Raw genomic sequence first — 20,107 nt, 5'->3', positions numbered from 1 at the left:
CTGTCTATCCTTTGGGGTCTGCTCTGGGGCAGTTAGTTTTCCTCTTTTCCTGCTTTAGGCTTATGTAGCTCTCCGGTTGTGACGGGGCATCTAGGACCATCGTAGGAACGCTCCACGACTGCTGCTAGTTGTCCGGTTACGTTTAGGGATCTGCAATCTGCATAGTTACCAACTTCTCTGGTTTTCTGAGACTTAGCTTGTTGTTTATTTTTTCCTCCTCGGTGACCCATTCATAACATCCCTCCCCCTGTGTCAGATGGTGGGCTAATGATCTCCACTCTGTAGCTCCCTGCAGAACTTATTCCCAATATCTAAGAAAGGGGGTAACTTTCAACAGCATGATCGGATCAGGACATGAGAGGTACCAGTGAATGTGGTTTGTTTTGCCTGTTGTGTGGAGAGCAAACATGGCCCCATTGGGTCACTGTGGAGGGCCAATCTATGTATCTCCGGCCCCAGAACCGTTACCGCCTCAGGAGACGCACTGCCAGATGCGTGATTTCCTCAGGGTCACTTGGATATTTTTCATGAGTCCATAACTCGAAAGATGTGCTCATAATCCATGATCCTAGGAGGGAGTCGTGGCGGCTGGGAGAGACAATGGATGTGTATTTCTGTGTCTAGCTGACAGGTGTATTCTAATTGAGGCCCCCAGGCACCTTCCTGCTCCATGCTGACGTGGCTCCTACGCAAGCTTTGAAGTTCTTTTTTGGGCCTTATCTCACTATCATACTAAAAGACCTTGCTATCCAACATTGGAGCACTAAATCCTGCTTTGTTCATCACAGTGTCTGTCAGCATAGTGTCCAGAGGCTGGAGGTGCTACCTGGAGACAGGCCAGTACACCAGGAGACATGGAGGGGGCCGTAAGGAGGGCAACAACCCAGCAGCAGGACAGTTACCTCAGCCTTTGTGCAAGGAGGAACAGAGGAGCACAGTCAGAGCACTGCAAAATGACCTCCAGCAGGCCTCAAATGTGTATGTGTCTGTACAAATGGTTGGAAACCGACTCCATGGGGATGGTCTGAGAGCCCGACATCCACATATGGGCATTGTGCTCACAGCCTAACACCATGCAGGATGCTTGGCGTTTGCCACAGAACACCAGGATTGGCAAATTTGCCACTGGCGCCCTGTGCTCTTCACAGATGAAAGCAGGTTCAAACTGAGCACATGTGACAGATGTGACAGTCTGGAGACGCCGTGGAAAGCGACCTGCTGCCTGCAACATCCTTCAGCATGACTGGTTTGGCAGTGGGTCAGTGATGGTGTGGGGTGGCATTTCTTTGGGGGGCCGCACAGCCCTGCATGTGCTCGCCAGAGATAGCCTGACTGCCACTAGGTACCGAGATGAGATCTTCAGACCCCTTGTGAGACCATATGCTGGTGCAGTTGGCCCTGGGTTCCTCCTAATGCAGGACAATGCCAGACCTCATGTGGCTGGAGTGTGTCAGCAGTTCCTGCAAGATGAAGACATTGAAGCTATGGACTGGCCCGCCCGTTCACCAGACCTGAATCCGATTGAGCACATCTGGGACATCATGTCTCACTCCATCCACCAACGTCACGCTGCACCACTGACTGTCCAGAAGTTGGTGGATGCTTTAGTCCAGGTCTGGGAGGAGATCCCTCAGCAGACCATCCACCGCCTCATAAGGAGCATGCCCAGGCGTTTTACAGTAGGGAGGTCATACAGGCGCACATGGGCTTTTGTTCTGCTGGACTTTATCCCACATGGGTTTTTCTAACAGATAATACCACTCCGTGCTATTTTACATTGGTGGTGTCCTCAGCCCTTGCCGTTTAACCCTTGTGTGCCCTTACTTGTACTATTAAGGTTCTTGTCACATGGACTTGTGCCTCTTTCAACTCTTATGCACCTTTTATGGGTAAGCTGCTTCAGTCATTGTGATCATATTCATTTTCATGCATTTTTTTTTTATTTATGCTTATTTATTTATACAATACTGGATAGGTATCCTTTGGTCCAGGAGGGCACATTTTAATCCCTATTTAGCCTTTTTATTTGAACAGGCATTGCACGCATTAACAACTGTTGTGCATGGGTTAAACATATATGGTATGCTGTTTATATGGCTATTAGGTCTTGATTTATATTATACAGCATACACAGTGGAGTTCTGTCTTAGGTGGTTGGTTCCATTATGAGCCTATTGATAGTTAAAGTAATGTCACATGTGTGACTATTTTTAATGTTTTTAAATGTCGGTGCATGTTTTCTGTGTTTAATAAAATTCCTATATTTGTACGCTATTTCCTGGTTTTGGTGATCCCCTTTATATGGCCTGTTCCTTTTTCTTTTCTTGATCACTTATTACCTTGTTCATACAGGTCAAGGCTGGATCCCTTTTGATATATCTGTGCTGCCCCTGCTATTGATACTGTGCTCATATAGGTACCATACACATGGTCAGGTTTTCAAATACATCAGTTAGGGACTGCTCTGATATGGGTATACCTTGACGTTTGGTAGAGCGGCTTTGTATACATTTTTTGCAAAAAACGCATCAACCAAATATCCTGTTTTGTTATCATATTTTTACTAGCACTTGCTGTTTACTGTTATTATATTTTTACAACAGAATATTTTTACACGTTTGTTATACTGTGTTTTTCTGTGTTTCAGTCTTTTGGTGGTGTGAACACTGTCCTACAGACGTGTTCACTGTGTGCATGGCCCATGTGTTTATATTCTATTAAAGGGATCCCCGGTATGGAAGTCAGGGCAAATCCACTCAGCGCTCTTGTTATGACCCCAGGCCTCTCTTAAAGGGATCCCCTGTATGGAAGTTTGGACCGTTCCACTCAGCGCTGTGGTTCTGACCCCAGGCCTCTCTTAAAGGGATCCCCGGTATGGAAGTCAGGGCAAATCCACTCTGTGCTCTGATTCTGACCCCAGGCCCCTCTTAAAGGGATCTCCACTATGGAATTTATGGCAACTCCACACTGTGCTTTGGTACTGACCACAGACCTCTCTTAAAGGGATCTCCACTATGGAAGTTAGGGCATATCCCTCAGGGCTGATTCTGACCCCAGACTTCTATTAAAGGGATCTTTGGTATGGAAGTAAGGGTAAATCCACTCTGTGCTTTGGTACTGACCCCAGGCCTCTCTTAAAGAGATCCCCTGTGTGGAAGTCAGGGCAAATCCACTCTGTGCTCTGATTCTGACCCCAGGCCCCTCTTAAAGGGATCTCCACTATGGAATTTAGGGCAAATCCACACTGTGCTTTGGTACTGACCAAAGGACTCTCTTAAAGGGATCTTCACTATGGAAGTTTGGGCATATCCCTCAGGGCTGAGTCTGACCCCAGTCTTCTGTTAAAGGGATCTTTGGTATGGAAGTCGGGGTAAATCCACTCAGTGCTCTGGTCCTGATCCCAGGCCTCTCTTAAAGGGATCTCCATATGGAAGTTAGGGCAAATCCCTCAGCGACCGCAGACTTCTGTTAAAGGATCATTAGTATGGAAGTCAATGCAATTCCACTCAGTAGAGATGAGCGACTTTGCCTTTTTTCGGGTCGAGTCGGGTTTCATGAAACCCGACTTTCTCAAAAGTCGGGTCGAACGCAATCGGCCGATTATCATAAAAAGTCAGAGGCCGACTGAAACACGAAACCCAATGCAAGTCAATGGGGAAGAAAAGTCGGCAGTGAGTGGAGGACAAGAAACACACCTACAGTGCCCATTTTAATGCCAAAAATATCAATTCTTATTACTTAAGCTTGTCAACCTTAATTTACTTTATAATAATAGTTAGGCATTGAAAACTGGGGGTTATTTGGCTAAAGTTGTGGGGGGGTGGGGCTGGCTCCAGATTTTCATGGGCCCAGGGCCAAAGACTGTCACTGGGCTCCTTTAACACATGCCACAATTCATGATCCTCTGATACGGCAGAGAAATGGCGGTATAGTACAATGAAAAATACTTCACTTCTTACATCACATGACTGATATCCATTTTAAATTCTCCAATAGCTCCAAAAACGGACAATATATTACTCCATACAGTATTATGGCCACCGCATAGTGCGCCATACAGAGTAATGAGGCCCATATATTTCTCCATACAGAATCATTGGTCCCATATAATGTTCGATACAGTATATGATGAGCTCCACATAAAAATACTTCACTTTTTACATCTCATGACGAGGCCCATCTATTTCTCCATACAGAATCATTGGTCCCATATAATGTTTGAAACAGTATATGATGAGCTCCACATAAAGCTACAGTATATGTTGGTCCCCATGGATGAAGCTCCACTGTCTTATGGGCCCAAATAATGCTCCATATATAATGGGCCCCATTTCTAATGCTCCAGTGTATAATGGGCCCTGTAAGTGCTGCTCCAGTGTCTGATGTCCCCCATTTGGAAAGCTCCAGCATATTATGGGCCTCACGGATGATGCTCTAGTGTAAGATTGGTCCAAATAATGCTCCATATATAATCTGCTCCATTTACAATGCTCCAGTATATGATGGGCCCCATGGATGATGCTCCAGTGTCTTATGGGCCTAAATAATGCTCCATATATAATGGGCCCCATTTCTAATGCTCCAGTGTATAATGGGCCCTGTAAATGCTGCTCCAGTGTCTAATGTCCACCTTTGGAATGCTCTAGTGTATGTTGGACCCCACATATCATTCTCCAGAGTATAGTGCTCCCCAAAAATTGCTCCCAACTTTTAAAACAATTAAATAAGTCTCCTCGCTAGGGAATCCCTGTACTCTGGACTCCTCATCGTCCCCATCTGCCATCTCTCTGCACTTGGACTGTTTAGGCAGCGGGCGTACAGACGTGATGTCATTGCGCTCTCTGACCAAAATGTCAATGTCAGGAAACGCGGAAGACATCATGGCAGTGGAGCAGGGAGAGGTAAGTATTTCAACTTTGCAAGTGCTGTGATCTTGAGCAAGTGGGGGGGCCCACTCATTGGCGACGGCACAGGCACAGGGCCCCTCATAGTACGGCAGTGAGTCTGACGGCGAGGGCCCACCGGCAGAGACACTTTTGTGTACTATGAGGGGCCCTGTGCAAGTGCCATCGCCCATGAGTATGCACCCCCCACCTGCTCAAGGAACCTGCACTTTCATCTCCTCTTTGTCACCGTGTAAGGTGGTATAGTATGTGGGAAGGGGAACCTGAGTTTCATCAGGGTCAGATTCTGGCTTTGTAGAGTGCGAGGGGAATGTAGTGGTCTGGGTCAATGTACCAGCAGAATCATCTAGCAGTGGCTGGGCATCAGTGCACTTGTGGCGCCCCCAGGAGTATGGTCACCACAGTGGCATTACCTTCCTCCTAGGGAGTGTGATGTCATGCTTGGGAGCAACGAAGGATCTCTCTAGCAGTTAAACCAACACACAACACAGTTCCCACTCCAGGCCAGCAGGGAGAGCTCTGAAACTGACTGCTGAGGAGCTGCTCTCTGTGGTCAGGAGGAGGGAAGTTAGGGCTGTCTGTGAAGGGAAGGGGAAGTGTTATGAATGGGTCACCGAGGAGAAAAAAGCAAAACAAGCTAAGCCACAGAAAACCAGAGTGGTTGGTAACTATGCAGATTGCAGATCCCTGATCTTACCACACAACTAGCAGTAGCCGTGGAGCATGTCTACGATGAACCTAGGTGCCTCGTCACGGCCGGAGGACTACATAAGCCTAAAGCAAGAAAAGGGAAAACTAACTGCCCCAGAGCAGACCCCAAAGGAATAGATAGCCCCTACACATGTATTGACAGTGAAACAAGATGAAGGCACAAACACAGGCAGGAAAATAGGCTGAGCAAATGATGGGGCCCAAACTAACTAGACAGGAAAGGAAAGGGAAGACACTGTCTGTAACCTGCTAAAAACCCTACAAAAATAATGTCTAACACTTCTGATAGCAAAATTAACCCTGAAGTCACTAGACTTCTCCCACTACATCAGCACTCTGAAATATTCTGAGACAGAGCAAAAAGAGACTGAACTAGTAAGGGGCAAAAAGCCAATTATCAAAATACTGATAAATACGAGTGGAAATTCAGCTCAGCCCCCAGCCGGGGCTGGCAGACCACACAAAAAACTGAATAGACCAAAAAAATCAAGTGTGAACAATAGCAGAAAAACTTAGCTTTAGATGACCGGAACAGAGCTGAAAACCAAGAGCTGACAAGCCAGAAGGAATCACCAGCAACTGAATAGGGCGTTCTGCTATCTTAAATCCAATCTGAGAATCCTGAGATCCAATCATCATCCTCATTCTCAGGTGGCAAATCTCCACCGATCAAACCAGCCGCACCACTTCCCGTCACCACCAGAGGGAGTCCAGAAGGGGAACTCACAACTGGTGAACCCGAGAATGAACTCACAACAGGGAAGTGTGTGGACGTGAGAAGGGGAGCTGGAGGATGAGCAGAGTTAAGACTCACTCCTAGCTGGAGCGCATGGTCTGGATTCCTGTCTCTGAGTTTGTAGGGACACTGACGGTCCTGCAGCAGAAACCAGAGGAAGTAGCAGCTGTAAATGCTCTGTTCCCATCTAAGGCTCGGAGGCCCCAGCAGCGACGTGTGTGAGCCAGAAGGAAAAGGCTATGGCTGCCTGCCATACGAGAAATTTCCAAAAGAGAGTCAACAGGGGGAACTTCAGTGAACGCCATACTGTGAGTACCTCAGATAAGCGCTAGAACGGAGGCCACACTACCTATCTGCAGAGAGAGAATTCGAAATTGGCTTCCAGGCTGACTAACTCCTTCTCCATCTGTACTCTGGGTCCTGGACGGCACTTACCAAGTACAGGTAAAGAAACTGCATGACTGTGTCTGTCATCTTTCTCCTGCGCCTGGCTTTGCTACATCCTGCACTGCACACCATCTACCAACTCTTTCATCTGCCCTGCGACTACGGCCTTACCTGTGCAGGACTTCTACATCTTACCTGCACCACAACATCAGTCCCAGAGAAGCGACACTGCAGCGCTGGTTAATCTGATCAGAAACCACAGATGGCGTCAAGTATCATTCACCTTTAAACGTTATTTACCCCTTTGCATGGACGCCCAGGGCCACGGACCGGGTCACCACCACCGTGACACATTCCTCTGAGACACCGGCCTGGTACCTATTAACCCCACTGCCCTGGCTGGCGACCCACACTCCATGTCAGATTCATCTTGGACTGGGGAATTCACGATTTGACTTGATAACCCAGGCATGGTATGTGAAAAGAGCTCCATGGAGTAATCTGTAGTGTGGCCTGCCGCATCCTTCACTTTTGGTGGGGGTGAAGGACACAAGCAAAGGTGTTGTTTCTGACCAGGACCCTGCACTGACGACTCAGTGCTTTTATTTTTAAAAACTTCAGAAGAGGAGGCGATAGAGCTGGAGGCTGTCAGCAATGTAAGCCAAAATTTGTTCCTGAAGCTCCGGCTTTAAAAGCGGTTTACCTGCTCCTAGAAAAGGGAGCCTTCAAGGCCTTGTGGAGCCAGGCGATGATGCAGGCTCAACACCTCCTGCCTTAGGTGCTATTGTGCTTTTGCCACTACCAGCAGATGCACCACCACCACCATCAGTACCAGCGGGCAACCCCCGCCCACTTCCACGACCTCTTCCACCATACTTCCTCATTTTTGGGAAAATGTACCCAAAATACCACCAGCTATTTGGTACTGTAAAACAATGTACAAGGTGTATATAGTATTGGGGAAAATTTGAATCTCCCTAGAGAAATTAGGAGGTTGAACAATTATCTCAGGCCCACTATAGATTACACCTCAATTTAACAGGCTGAAATAGGCTGGTGTATGACAAGGTACAAGGTGTATAATATAGTATTGGGGAGAATTTGAATCTCCCTAGAGATCTTAGGAGGCTGAACTATTATCTCAGGCCCACTATAGATTACACCTCAATTTAACAGGCTGAAATAGGCTGGTGTATGACAAGGTACAAGGTGTGTATAGGATTGGTGAGAATTTGAATCTCCCTAGAGATTTTAGGAGGCTGACAATGATGCTCTCAGTCCAAGTATGGCAGCAGGCAGCCTAATAAGCAGGACTGCTGCACACAAAAGTGTGGAAAAATGAACGCTTGGTAACTGCAGAAAAGAGGAAGAAAAGTATTTTTGCTTTAAAAAAAAACTGTTTGCACAGCAGTGTGCAAACAGCAATGCAGCTATCACTGAGCCTTATAAGGCAGCCTAATAACCAACAGAGCTGATGCACAAAAATATATCCTCCCCTGTCACTGCACACAAACTGTTGTGTTGTACAGTGAAAATCGCTACCAGCAGAAGCCGTTTTTTTTTCTTCTTCCCTGCCTAACGCTCTCCCTTATTCAGAATCAGCAGCAGCAACCTCTCCCTATGCTAAGATCGGCAGAAGTAAGATGGCGGTCGGCGTGCACGCCCTTTTATAGCCCCTGTGATGCCACGCAAAGCAAGCCAATCACTTGCATGCCCTTCTCAAAGATGGTGGTGACCGCTGCCCATGTCATCGCGTTGCCCACAGTGTGCGTCCTCCATCATTGGCTGAAAAAAGGAGTTGGAAGCATCATTTGAAACGCGACTTTGGCGCTCTGGTCGCGGACCTCATGGCCGACCTCACACTATGGTTGGGTTTCATTTCATGAAACCCGACTTTAGCGAAAGTCGGCGACTTATGAATTTGACTGACTGGTTTCGCTCAACTCTACCACTCAGCGCTCTGGATGTGACCCCAGGCCTCTCTTAAAAGCATCCCCAGTATGGAAGTTTGGGCAAATCCCTCAGCGCTCTAATTCTCACCCCAGGCTTCTATTAAAAGGATCATTGTTATGGAAGTCAGGGCAATTCCACTCAGCGCTCTGGTTCTGACACCAGGCCTCTCTTAAAGGGATCGCCAGTATGGAAGTTAGGGCAATTCCACTCAGCGCTTTGGTTCTGACCCCAGGCTGACGGGATGATGAGGCATATTAGGGGTAGTAGTCTGGTAGCTCTGGCTGACAGGATGATGTGTGATATTAGGTGTAGCAATCCGGTGGCTCTGACGGGGTGATGTGGAATATTAGAGGTAGTAGTACGGTGGCTCTGGCTAATGGGGTGATGTCTGATATAACTGGTCGTAGTCTGGTGGTTCTGGCTGACGGGATGATGTGAGATATTAGGGGTAGTTGTCCGGTGGCTCTAGCTGACTGGATGATGTGGGATATCAGGGGTAGTACTCCGATGGCTCTGACGGGATGATGTGGGATATTATGGGTAGTAGTCCGGTGGCTCTGACAGGATGATGTGGGATATTAGGGGTAGTAGTCTGGTGGCTCTGACGGGATGATGTGGGATATTAGGGGTAGTAGTCCAGTGGCTCTGATGGGATGATGTGGGATATTAGTACGGTGGCTCTGGCTGATGGGATGATGTGGGATATTAGGGGTAGTAGTCCGGTGGCTCTGATGGGATGATGTGGGATAGTAGTACGGTGGCTCTGGCTGACGGGATGATGTGGGATATTAGGGGTAGTAGTCCAGTGGCTCTGATGGGATGATGTGGGATATTAGTGGTAGTAGTGTGGTGGCTCTGGCTGAAGGGATGATGTGGGATATTAGGGATAGTAGTCCGGTGGCTCTGATGGGATGATGTGGGATATTAGGGGTATGAGTGCGGTGGCTCTGGCTGATGGGATGATGTGGGATATTATAGTGAATGTGGCTATGTGGAGTGGACGGGGCTATACACTCAGCTTTATAGCTTTATATATATATATATATATATATATATATATATATAATCATTATAATTTGTTATAACTAACCATAGTTAGCTACTAAGCCTGGGCAGCGCCGGGCTCTTCAGCTAGTATACTGTATATATATATATATAGTGAGACAGTGAGGGCAATCATATACAAGGGTGGTTATGTATCTCCCAGATATGATCCCAGCAAAGAGCAAACAGATGAACGTCATACTAGGGCACACAAATCACCACATTACCAGATGGAGCTATTTATCTGAAGCATTGTGGCATATAATTCAGTCAAAAAATGGAGGTGCTTGCATGAAAAAACATGAATATTTCAATGTGAAGCGAAAAAAGAAGAAATATGCAGCACTCACCGATATCGCTGAAAAACTGTGCGTCTTTATTTCACATAAATTACATCAATAGATGTGTGGACATGCAGGACGTTAGAGGAATGCTAGGGGAGGGAGGTCCCAGATATGCATAGAAGTGTAAGGGTGTGGCAGGAGACATCATACTCCTCTCCACCTAAAGGCACTGTCTGCAAAGAGTGTATTTAACCCCTTAGTGACCCAGACAATCTTGACCTTAACCTCTTCATGACTGGCGCATTTTTCAGTTTTGTGTTTTCGTTTTTTGCTCCTCTTCTTCCCAGAGCCATAACTTTTTTATTTTTCCATCAATATGGCCATGTGAGGGCTTGTTTTTTTGTGGGATGAGTTTTACTTTTGAACGCACCATTGGTTTTACCATGTCATGTACTAAAAATTGGGAAAAAAATTCCAATTGAGGTGAAATTGCAAAAAAAGTGCAATCCCTTATTTTTTGCTTGGCTTTTTTGCTAGGCTCACTAAATGCTCAAATTGTCCTGCAATTATGATTCTCACACAGCTGAGATTTCCTGTCTTTGATGTGGGCATTAACCCCTATGTCGGTAAGGGGTTAATGACGAAGCCAATTTTTACAATTCTGACCACTATTAATTTGAGGTTATAGCTCTGGAACGTTTCAACAGATCCTACTAATTCTGAGATTTTTTTTGACATATTGTACTTCATGTTAGTGGCAAAATTTCTTTGACATGACTTGCGTTTTTTAATTTAAAAAATAAATTTGGCAAAAATTTAGAAAATTTTGCAATTTTCAAAATTTTATTTTTGTGCTCTTAAATCAGAGAGTTATGTCAAATAAAATAGTTAATAAATAACATTTCCCACATGTCTACTTTACATCAGCACAATTTTGGAAACCTTTTTTTTTGCTAGAACTTTTTTCTAGGATTAAAAGTTGACCAGCGATTTCTCATTTTTCCAACAAAATTTACAATACCATTTTTAGGGACCACCTCACATTTGAAGTGACTTTGAGTGGTCAATATTACAGAAAATATCGAAAAGTGACACCATTCTATAAACTGCATCCCTCAAGGTGCTCAAAACCACATTCAAGATGTTTATTAACCCTTTAGGTGCTTCATAAGAACTAAAGCAATGTGGAAGAAAAAAATTAACCTTGGACTGTTTTCACAAAAAAATTAATTTAAACCCAAACTTTTTTATTTTCACAAGGGTATCAGGAGAAAATCGACCACAAAATTGTAGTGCAATTTCTTATGAGTACGCCATACCCTGTATGTGGGGGAAATCCACTGTTTGGGCGCATGGCAGGGCTCAAAAGAAAGAGAGTACCGTTTAACTTTTAGAAAGCAAAATTGTCTGGAATTGATGGCGGGAACCATGTCGCGTTTGGAGACCCCCTGATGTGCCTAAACAGTAGAAATCCCCCAATTCTAACGCCAACCTGAGCACTGCCCTAGCTCAAACCCTAGCTCCAACACATCCATTACCCCAACAGAACCCTAACCCCAACACAACCCTAACCTCAATACAACCCTAACCCCAACCACAACTTTAACCCTAACACAACCCTAACCACAGCTCTAACCCCAACCCTAATCCAAACTGAAAAGAATGGAAAAATTTTTTAGAAAAAATATTTTATTATTTTTATGTAACTAAGGGAGTAACAAAGGATGATCTGATTTACTATTTTGGTTATTTTGATCAATGTTATAGAGTTTATCACTGTGTTCAATAGGAAAATGAAAACCAATAGGAATAGTTTCCTATTGTTGCCGATTACCGCCCGGCGGATCTTAGTGGGTGCACTGCGCATGCGCCTGCTATTTTCTTCCAGGAAATGATGTGGAGAGCCAGGGGATGGATCAAGAGGGCTCGAGGATGGCGGAGGTACCGAGGGGCTCAAGGGACCCCATTTCTCTCTCTTCTGATGTACTAGATCATATCAGAGGAGAGAGAAATTAATTGAAAATCAGACTTTTTTATATAGGGGACCGTTAAACCGGACCTGATCATGTTCTCCAGGAGACTTTCTGACACTGGGGGAGCTATAGCCTTATTTCTCAGCGCCGTTAAAAAGCAGAATAAATACTCTTAACTGCCGCCATTAAAAGGTCTATCAGTGATCGTAAAGAGGTTAAATATGTGTTGTGACGTGTTTTTATTGCATTTTGTGAGTAGTGTGAATTGTGAATATGCATAGAGTTCTATTGGCACTAATTGATAGTTAATATAATGTATTGTAACTAATATATAGCGTTGTAAGGTACAGATGCTGCTGCGTAAATACTGTAAAGGTAATATCACCTATTGTGAGTAACATTCACTCAGCTCAGATTTAGGGAAAGTCTAGGATATACCTCAGAGTTTAGGACATAGAGCAGATTAGACAATGATAGGTATTGTACGTGTAATATGCTTAGTGCATACTGTTAGAAGACAGTGACTGTAGTTAAGTAGGTGAAAGGTTAAGTTTGCCCAGCAACAGACTGGTGAGGCAGACAGAGTAAAAATACAGTTATTGATTGGTTCAGCCCAAGGTGATAGGGCCGATAAAAGGCAACCATTTCCTGGTTTAGTCAGTTAGTGAAAGAGTTTGTTGATGACGAATGCTAAGTAGAGTTCAAGGTGCAGTGGACAGTTAGCAGAAACAAGTACAAGTTGTGCTGGGTGGTATTAGGCGTTATCAAACTCCCAGCAGATATTACTGCAACGTCCAGAGCTCAAGGCTCAAGTCAGTGGCTATGGAGTGCACCAACACCCCTTCCGTACAGAGGAAGTTGGAGGTGGAACTCCATGAGGGAAAGTTTATGGATCTCGGCAATACTGCAGGCCTGAATGGAAAATTTCTGGGGCTGACAGGAACTGTTACACCATGGATAGTTCAGGTGGAAATGAAAGTGAAGCTGGAAATGTACTTGTGACACCCCAGAGTCCGCTTGTCACAGTGACATTGCCTCCCTCTAAGGGGTAAGGTCATGCCTGGAGGCAGGAGAGGGGCCCCCATGCCAGGTAACATAGATTAAATGACAATTCCTGCTGCTGGTCAGAAAAAGGAGCTTCCTTATAAATTATGGCCAGCAGATGGAGTTAGTGAGTCAGCAATAAGTCAGCTGAGAGAGAAAACAGGGAGTTGTCATGGAAACAAGAGTAGCGGAGCTCATGACATGACAGTTAGTCAGTTGGCGAGGGGGAGTTGATCTGTGAAGAGGGGAAGGACAGGAGCGGAGGCAAGAGGCTCTGGGGAAGCTGAGATTGCGGGTAGCTGACCCCAGAGCGAAGTGCTGATATATAAAAGGATGCCAGAGTCCTAGGCTGAACAGGAGCTGAATGCCCTCATAGCCGAATCTGGAAGTACAAGGGACTGCAAGTTCCTGGGCGACATTGAACACCTGAAGGCACGGCAGCAGATCAAGAGCCCGGGTCTGACGGTGAAAAGGACAGTACCCGTGATATATGCTCATGCTGTCAGCCACACAGGTTAGAAACCATCACGCAAGAGAGGGTCGCAGCTTAGTTACAAACAGGAGGGACCAAAAAACAAAGCACAGACGGAAGGTCCCAAACCCCACCTGGCAGTGTGGATCCCCTGAATGCCTCCAGGCGAGCCAGACTCAATCCATCACCGGTATGTGGTACCCCGGATTGCAACGACTTGGAAGTAAAAGGTAAAGAAACCTGCACCTTTCTGTGTCCTTCTCTTATTTCTCTGTACCCCAATGTTCACCACCATCTGAACCATCAATCAAATATAGCTTTGCCCTGGGGCCCCCACTCTACTCATGGGGAGCTGAACCATTCTTTGCTGCTTCACCAACAGCCCCAGAGGACCAAAACCGCAGCGTCGGCCACTCCTTGCCGAACACCACGGGTAGCGTCACACTTCAACATCACATAACTTTCCTCTATTTTATTACCGGACGCCCAGGGCCACAGACCAGGTCACTGCCACCGTGACATCCCCCGCTGACGTTAACGGGCTTGGTACCGAGTAAACCCACGGCCCCTGGGGCGCTCCAACTGGCGTAACGACGAACAGGATTTATCAAACCTAGCAAAGCTGGGTACAAGGAGCCTGGCAAAGCTGGGTACTATGTGCAGTAGAATTTATTAAATTGAGTGCTAGAGATGTTAATGAGCTTTCAAATAACTGCCATAACTGCGTCACACAGTGCGTGCGAGCAGAGAGGGGTGTGCAATTGTGGGCGGAGCCAGAAATAAAGTACGACACAAAGCCCTGCCCACGCTTTGACATCAGTGGGCAAAGTGAAGCTGTAGCTGTGCTCTATTGTGAGCAAGTGAAAAGCAGGAAAATCCAATTTTCTAGACTAGGAAGAGCTCAATTCAGCCTATCAGAGAGCAGCTGTTGACAACAGTAAAGGTACACTGAGGGAGAAAGAAATTGCCCAACATGGGTGAAGATTCAGCGGCGGTCGCAGCCGCAGCCTCCATAATGCCACTGTCAATGCCATATATACCAGTAGCGGCCTGGTTACCACAGTACTCAGGGGAGTCACACACCCTGAACGATTTTAAGGAAAGACCATGTAGTTTGTTCAAAGTGTACCCCCTGTCTGAGAGTCAAAAAGTCAGTATCCTCATTGGCCAGTTAACTGGTGCGGCCCAGAGGGAAGTAAAGTCCTGGCCGGACACTGATAAAGAAACTGTCAAACAAATCTTGGCCAGACTGAAGAACACTTTTGACACCCGCACTGCAACAGAGATAAAAATGAGATTCTTTGGGTGCAAACAGAGAGTGCAGGACAGTATACGGGACTATGCCCTTAACCTTCAGGAGGCGCTATGGGCAGTAAAGCAGGTTGACCCTGAGAGCGTGCAAAATGAAGATAGAGTACTAACCGAGCAGTTTATAGAGGGACTCCAGTCTAACAATCAAAGGACACAGCTGCGCATAATGGCCCTACAAAATCCTGAATTGAACTTTGCACACTTTAAGGATAGAGCCATCCAAGTGCTGCGTGAACCAAATCCTAGCGGCACAGAGCCCTCTAGGCATCCAGCAATTACATACCAGCAGGAGGTAGCATCCTTTCCAAAGACCACTATTGAGACTGACAAGCCGTCCCAAGATGATGACTCTGCTGCAAACTTAAGTCTCCAGGTCAAGAAACTAACCAAAAGTGTGGCTGCACTCACAAAAACTGTCCAGTCCCTACAAGTGACTCCAAAGAAAATGATCCAGCTGGCCTCCAGTCCAGATGATGTCCTGTGGCGACAGCAGAGGAGAATCCCACCGACCAGAGGGAGAAATAGCTATCGTTACGACGAGGATGGACAGTCCATCTGTCGCCGCTGCAACATGGCGGGACACCTAGCAAGATTTTGTCATTTAAACAAGCAACCCCTGGGGCAAAGGGCCAACCCCCAGGAGTAAGACGACCAGGCCCACCAAATTGGTGAGACAAGTACATAGGAGGACAGCTGGTCCTGCCCGTCGTGATTGACGGATTTCCGATGAAAGCTTTACTGGACACCGGCTCCCAGGTGACTACGATGCCATATGTTCTTTTTAAGCAGTACTAGGCTTATTCAGACATTACTCACTGCCCAGATAAAAACCTTGCCATCTTTGCCAGCAATGGTCCGCCCTTGTCTCAGATGGGATATAAAGAGGTGACCATCAAGATTGGCCGAGTAGAATTGCAATTGCAAGGTTTGATTATAGTTGATATTGACAAACGAGAATGCCATCCTATGATCACTTTAGGCACTAATGTAATTGAAAATTCTCTAGGAGGCGTACCACAATGGAGCAGGACACTTCGGGTGGAAGAAGTTGGAGGTCCTACTTCATGAAAGTTTCTACTGGGTTGGCATGAGGAGAGCCATTGAGAATTGGTGCCGAGAATGTGGCCCATTCAACCTGCGCAGGAAAGACCGTAACAGCCAGCGAGCTCCATTACAGCCGATCATCACAAAACAGCCGCTTGAACTGTTAGCCTTGGATCACGTGAAGTTAACTACGAGTCGGAATGGCTACACCTATGCTCTGACCATCGTTGACCATTACTCAATGTTCTTGGTAGTCGTGCCTGTTAAAGACCAAACAGTGAAGACAGAAGCCAAGGCATTTCAGCAACACTTTTGTCGACTGCACAGATACCCTGAACAAGTGCTCTCCGACCAAGGTCCAGCCTTTGAGGCAGAAGTGTTCCAGGAGTTCTGTAACATGTATGGTTGCAAGAAAATCAGGATGATGCCATACCATCCACAGACAAATGGCATGTGTGAGAAGATGAACCAGGTGGTCATTGACTTATTGAAGACCTTACCTCTGGAAGAACGAAACCAGTGGCCAGAGAAGTTGCCAGATCTGTTAGATCTATATAATCATATATCGGTAAATGCCACCAATTGCACTCCGGCCTACCTGATGAGGGCAAGACCTGGCAAGTTACCCATTGATTTAGACATGGGAGTCTTAACACCTGAGACAACATTCCCAGATGCAGACTGGGATACAGAGCGGCAGCAACAATACCGCAAAGTGCAAGAATGTGTGGAGAAAAGTTTGTCCCAAGGAAGACAGAGGCAGGAAAGGAATTACAGTCAACACGCCCCTGCAGTTCCCTTGACACCAGGAGAACAAGTACTCAAAAGAAAAAGATGAGTTCACAAATTAGGTGACCAGTGGGAGGCAGAGCCATACACCATTATACTTCAGACTTTAATAACACCAAGGTATGCCTCATTAGCAAGGATGGGGGAGAAACCTTAGAGGCAGTCTCAAGAGATCATCTAAAGGTGTGCCCTGATCAATTGAAAGACAAAGAGGAAGTCCAAGACACTCCACGGCCCACAGTAGAGGTGGAAGAGAAGATCCATACTATCCTTGGAGAATTTCCTCGGGCGTGGACACAAGTGAATCAGGCTATCGTAGTACCAGTCCTAACCTTTCACCAGCCTACTGCACCGGATGAAGCAGAGACTCTTAATGAAATGGCTCCAGTAACAGGTGCCACATCTGAAGTGGAATGCAGAAATCTGTCCCCTGCTAGCAGCGAATCTGTCAATCTCATGGTGAGTCTAAGAGTCAAGAGAAGGCAGTCCAGAATACCAAGATTACACAAGTCCACATATAGCATAGTGACTGGTGCACCAGCAGTAGACATTAGAGAACAGGTCAGGTCAACGGAGATACCTATACTGCATAGACCCACTCGTAGTACCAGAGGTCAGATCTCTGTCCATTATAGAGAATACATAATGTAAATAAATTAATAAGAATGCATAGTTGTAACCGTTAAGCATGAGAGCCTACAGAGACTTACTGTATGAACTTTTAAAGTATTCGTAATAACCAGTTGAAGGACAATTGGGCCACAGGAATATGTGTGGTCAGAACTTTATTTGTAAATAGTTACCCCAATTAGGCCTTGAAAATAAGCTGCCGGCGTGACCGAAAAAAAAAACAGGCCCATTTACAGAGTGACCTGTAGCCACGCCCAGGGACGACACACAAAGTGGGCTAAGGTGGTTCCCACCAACCAAACCTCAGGTACAAGGACAAGGACAATTCCTAGATGGCAGCTTAATGACTGGTCACTGCAGTAACTGTGTTATTGTTTCTTTTTCTTTTCTGGTTTTGATAATTTTTACATTTTTAAAACGTTGTAGATTTTCATTAATTGTTGTTGTCATCAATTCTTGTTATGTTTCCTCAGTCCGGGAGTACTGAACTTCACTGGGGGGAATGTGACACCCCAGAGTCTGGTTGTCACAGTGTCATTGCCTCCCTCTAAGGGGTAAGGTCATGCCTGGAGGCAGGAGGGGGGCCCCCATGCCAGGTAACATATATTAAATGACAATACCTGCTGCAGGTCAGAAAAGGGAGCTTCCTTATAAATTATGGCCAGCAGATGGAGTTAATGAGTCAGCAAGTAGTCAGCTGAGGGAGAAAACAGGGAGTTGTCATGGAAACGAGAGCAGCAGAGCTCATGACACGACAGTTAGTCAGTTGGCTAGGGGGAGTTGATCTGTGAAGAGAGGAAGGACAGGAGCGGAGGCAAGAGGCTCTGGGGAAGCTGAAATTGCGGGTAGCTGACCCCAGAGCGAAGCGCTGATATAAAAAAGGACACTAGAGTCCTAGGCTGAACAGGAGCTGTATGCCCTGATAGCCGAATCTGGAAGTACAAGGGACTGCAAGTTCCTGGGCGACATTCAACACCTGAAGGCACGGCAGCAGATCAAGAGCCCGGGTCTGACGGTGAAAAGGACAGTACCCATGGTATAGGCTCACGCTGTCAGCCATACAGGTTAGAAACCATCACGCAAGAGAGGGTGGCAGCTTAGTTACAAACAGCAGGGACCCGAAAACAAAGCGCAGAAGGAAGGTCCCAAACCCCACCTGGCAGGGTGGATCCCCTGAATGGCCTCCAGGCGAGCTAGACTCAATCCATCACCTGTATGTGGTACCTCGGATTGCAACGACTTGGAAGTAAAAGATAAAGAAACCTGCACCTTTCTGTGTCCTCTTATTTGTCTGCACCCCAATTTTCACCACCATCTGAACCATTAATCAAATATATCTTTGCCCTGGGGCCCCCGCTCTACCCAAGGGGAGCTGAACCATTCTTTGCTGCATCACCATCAGCCCCAGAGGACCAAAACTGCAGCGTCGGCCACTCATTGCCGAACACCACGGGTGGCGTCACACTTCAACATCACACAACTTTCCTCTTTTTTATTACCGGACGCTCAGGGCCACAGACCGGGTCACTGCCACCATGACATCCCCCGCTGAAGTTAATGGGCCCGGTACTAAATAAACTGTTAAATGTTGAAATAAACCGGCTGTCCTCTGAGTTATGTGCGGCTGTTCCTGAGTATGGAGAACTGAAGACAGCGGAGGCCTACAGGTGGCAAGTGAGTGTAATACACCCTGAACGAAATAGCACATTGTGACTGGGACACGATTTATTTGTGTTGTGCCAGGGTCTAGAAACATAGCCCCTCGACCATGGTTACCGCCCTTCGCACCTTAGAAAAGCATACTAACCCTGGAGAGCATTGCAATTAGAGCCACAGCTGTGGTTACAATGCAAAACAAGAGAGTGTGGATTTGGTCAAACTATTTGACCAAGTCAAATTTAAGAAAACCTGACATAGGCTTTTATTTTTGGAGAGACATGAAGGAAGGTTGTGGGATGGATCTCTCTCTCCACTCCGGGTCTTGGTAGTGGCCTATGTACACGATTCCCATTTAAACTTTCAGTTAAGGTTTGGGTGTGTTTAGTTTTCAGTTTGCAAGCATCAGAGCTGGAGCTCGTTGTAGGACAGGTCTGTTTGAAATTCAACACGGGCCATAGCCAGAGAAGGCAAAGCCTTTGACGCACCCACAAGTGATACGGTGATGCAGTCACCCTTGCAAATAAATTGATACAGACATTCCGGCTGCGAACCAGAGGATAAAATTTCTGGATTTATTTTATTCTGGGAGTTTGAAAATAAAAGCATTTAGATTGAACTTACTTGAGTCATTGCCTAATAGCGTACATAAGAGAGAACTGCTGCCTTAAAAAAAAAAAATATTATATATATATATATATATATATATATATATACAGTCTATATATATATATATATATATATATATATATATATATATATATATATATATATATGTGTGTGTATATGTGTTTTATTTTTTATCTATACTCCTTACACAAACTTCTGTAATTCACCTTTTTGGGATTTAAATTCAGAACAAAGGAACTGTGCTTCTTCTGTCACTCTCTCCTCCAAGGATTTCTTGCCCATCCCAAAGTTTCTCAGTGTTGTCAAGGCAAACCTTCTTTGTTCTTTCCATGCGCTTCCATAGTGAGCTACTACTATACCTAAAATATAAAATGTTCATTATCAGTGAAAGAAATATGATGTTTAACATTCTCTTATATCATTTATTTTGATTTATTCCAGTATAAAAGTTGAATGTTTTTAACCATTGATTATATTGATGATCATTCTGGAGTGATAATATTAATACTATTTTTCCATTAACACCTATCAAGCACTAA

General features: G+C 45.7%; 1 protein-coding gene across 1 annotated transcript in view; it reads right to left on the bottom strand.

The window, feature by feature from the left end:
• The window catches only part of LOC141098685 (cytochrome P450 2D17-like), a 225,095-nt gene that overhangs the window by 70,448 nt on the left and 134,540 nt on the right, over positions 1 to 20,107 (bottom strand). Inside the window, exon 3 of the mRNA XM_073586649.1 lies at positions 19,775 to 19,927. Within this exon, the coding sequence (XP_073442750.1) occupies positions 19,775 to 19,927 (153 nt within the window). The remainder of the gene's footprint in view (positions 1 to 19,774; positions 19,928 to 20,107) is intronic.

Source organism: Dendrobates tinctorius, unplaced genomic scaffold, assembly GCF_039654945.1.
Source record: "Dendrobates tinctorius isolate UK_male_01 unplaced genomic scaffold, ASM3965494v1 ptg000094l, whole genome shotgun sequence".
Classification (NCBI taxonomy): domain Eukaryota; kingdom Metazoa; phylum Chordata; class Amphibia; order Anura; family Dendrobatidae; genus Dendrobates; species Dendrobates tinctorius.
This window is presented reverse-complemented; position numbering and strand designations above follow the sequence as displayed.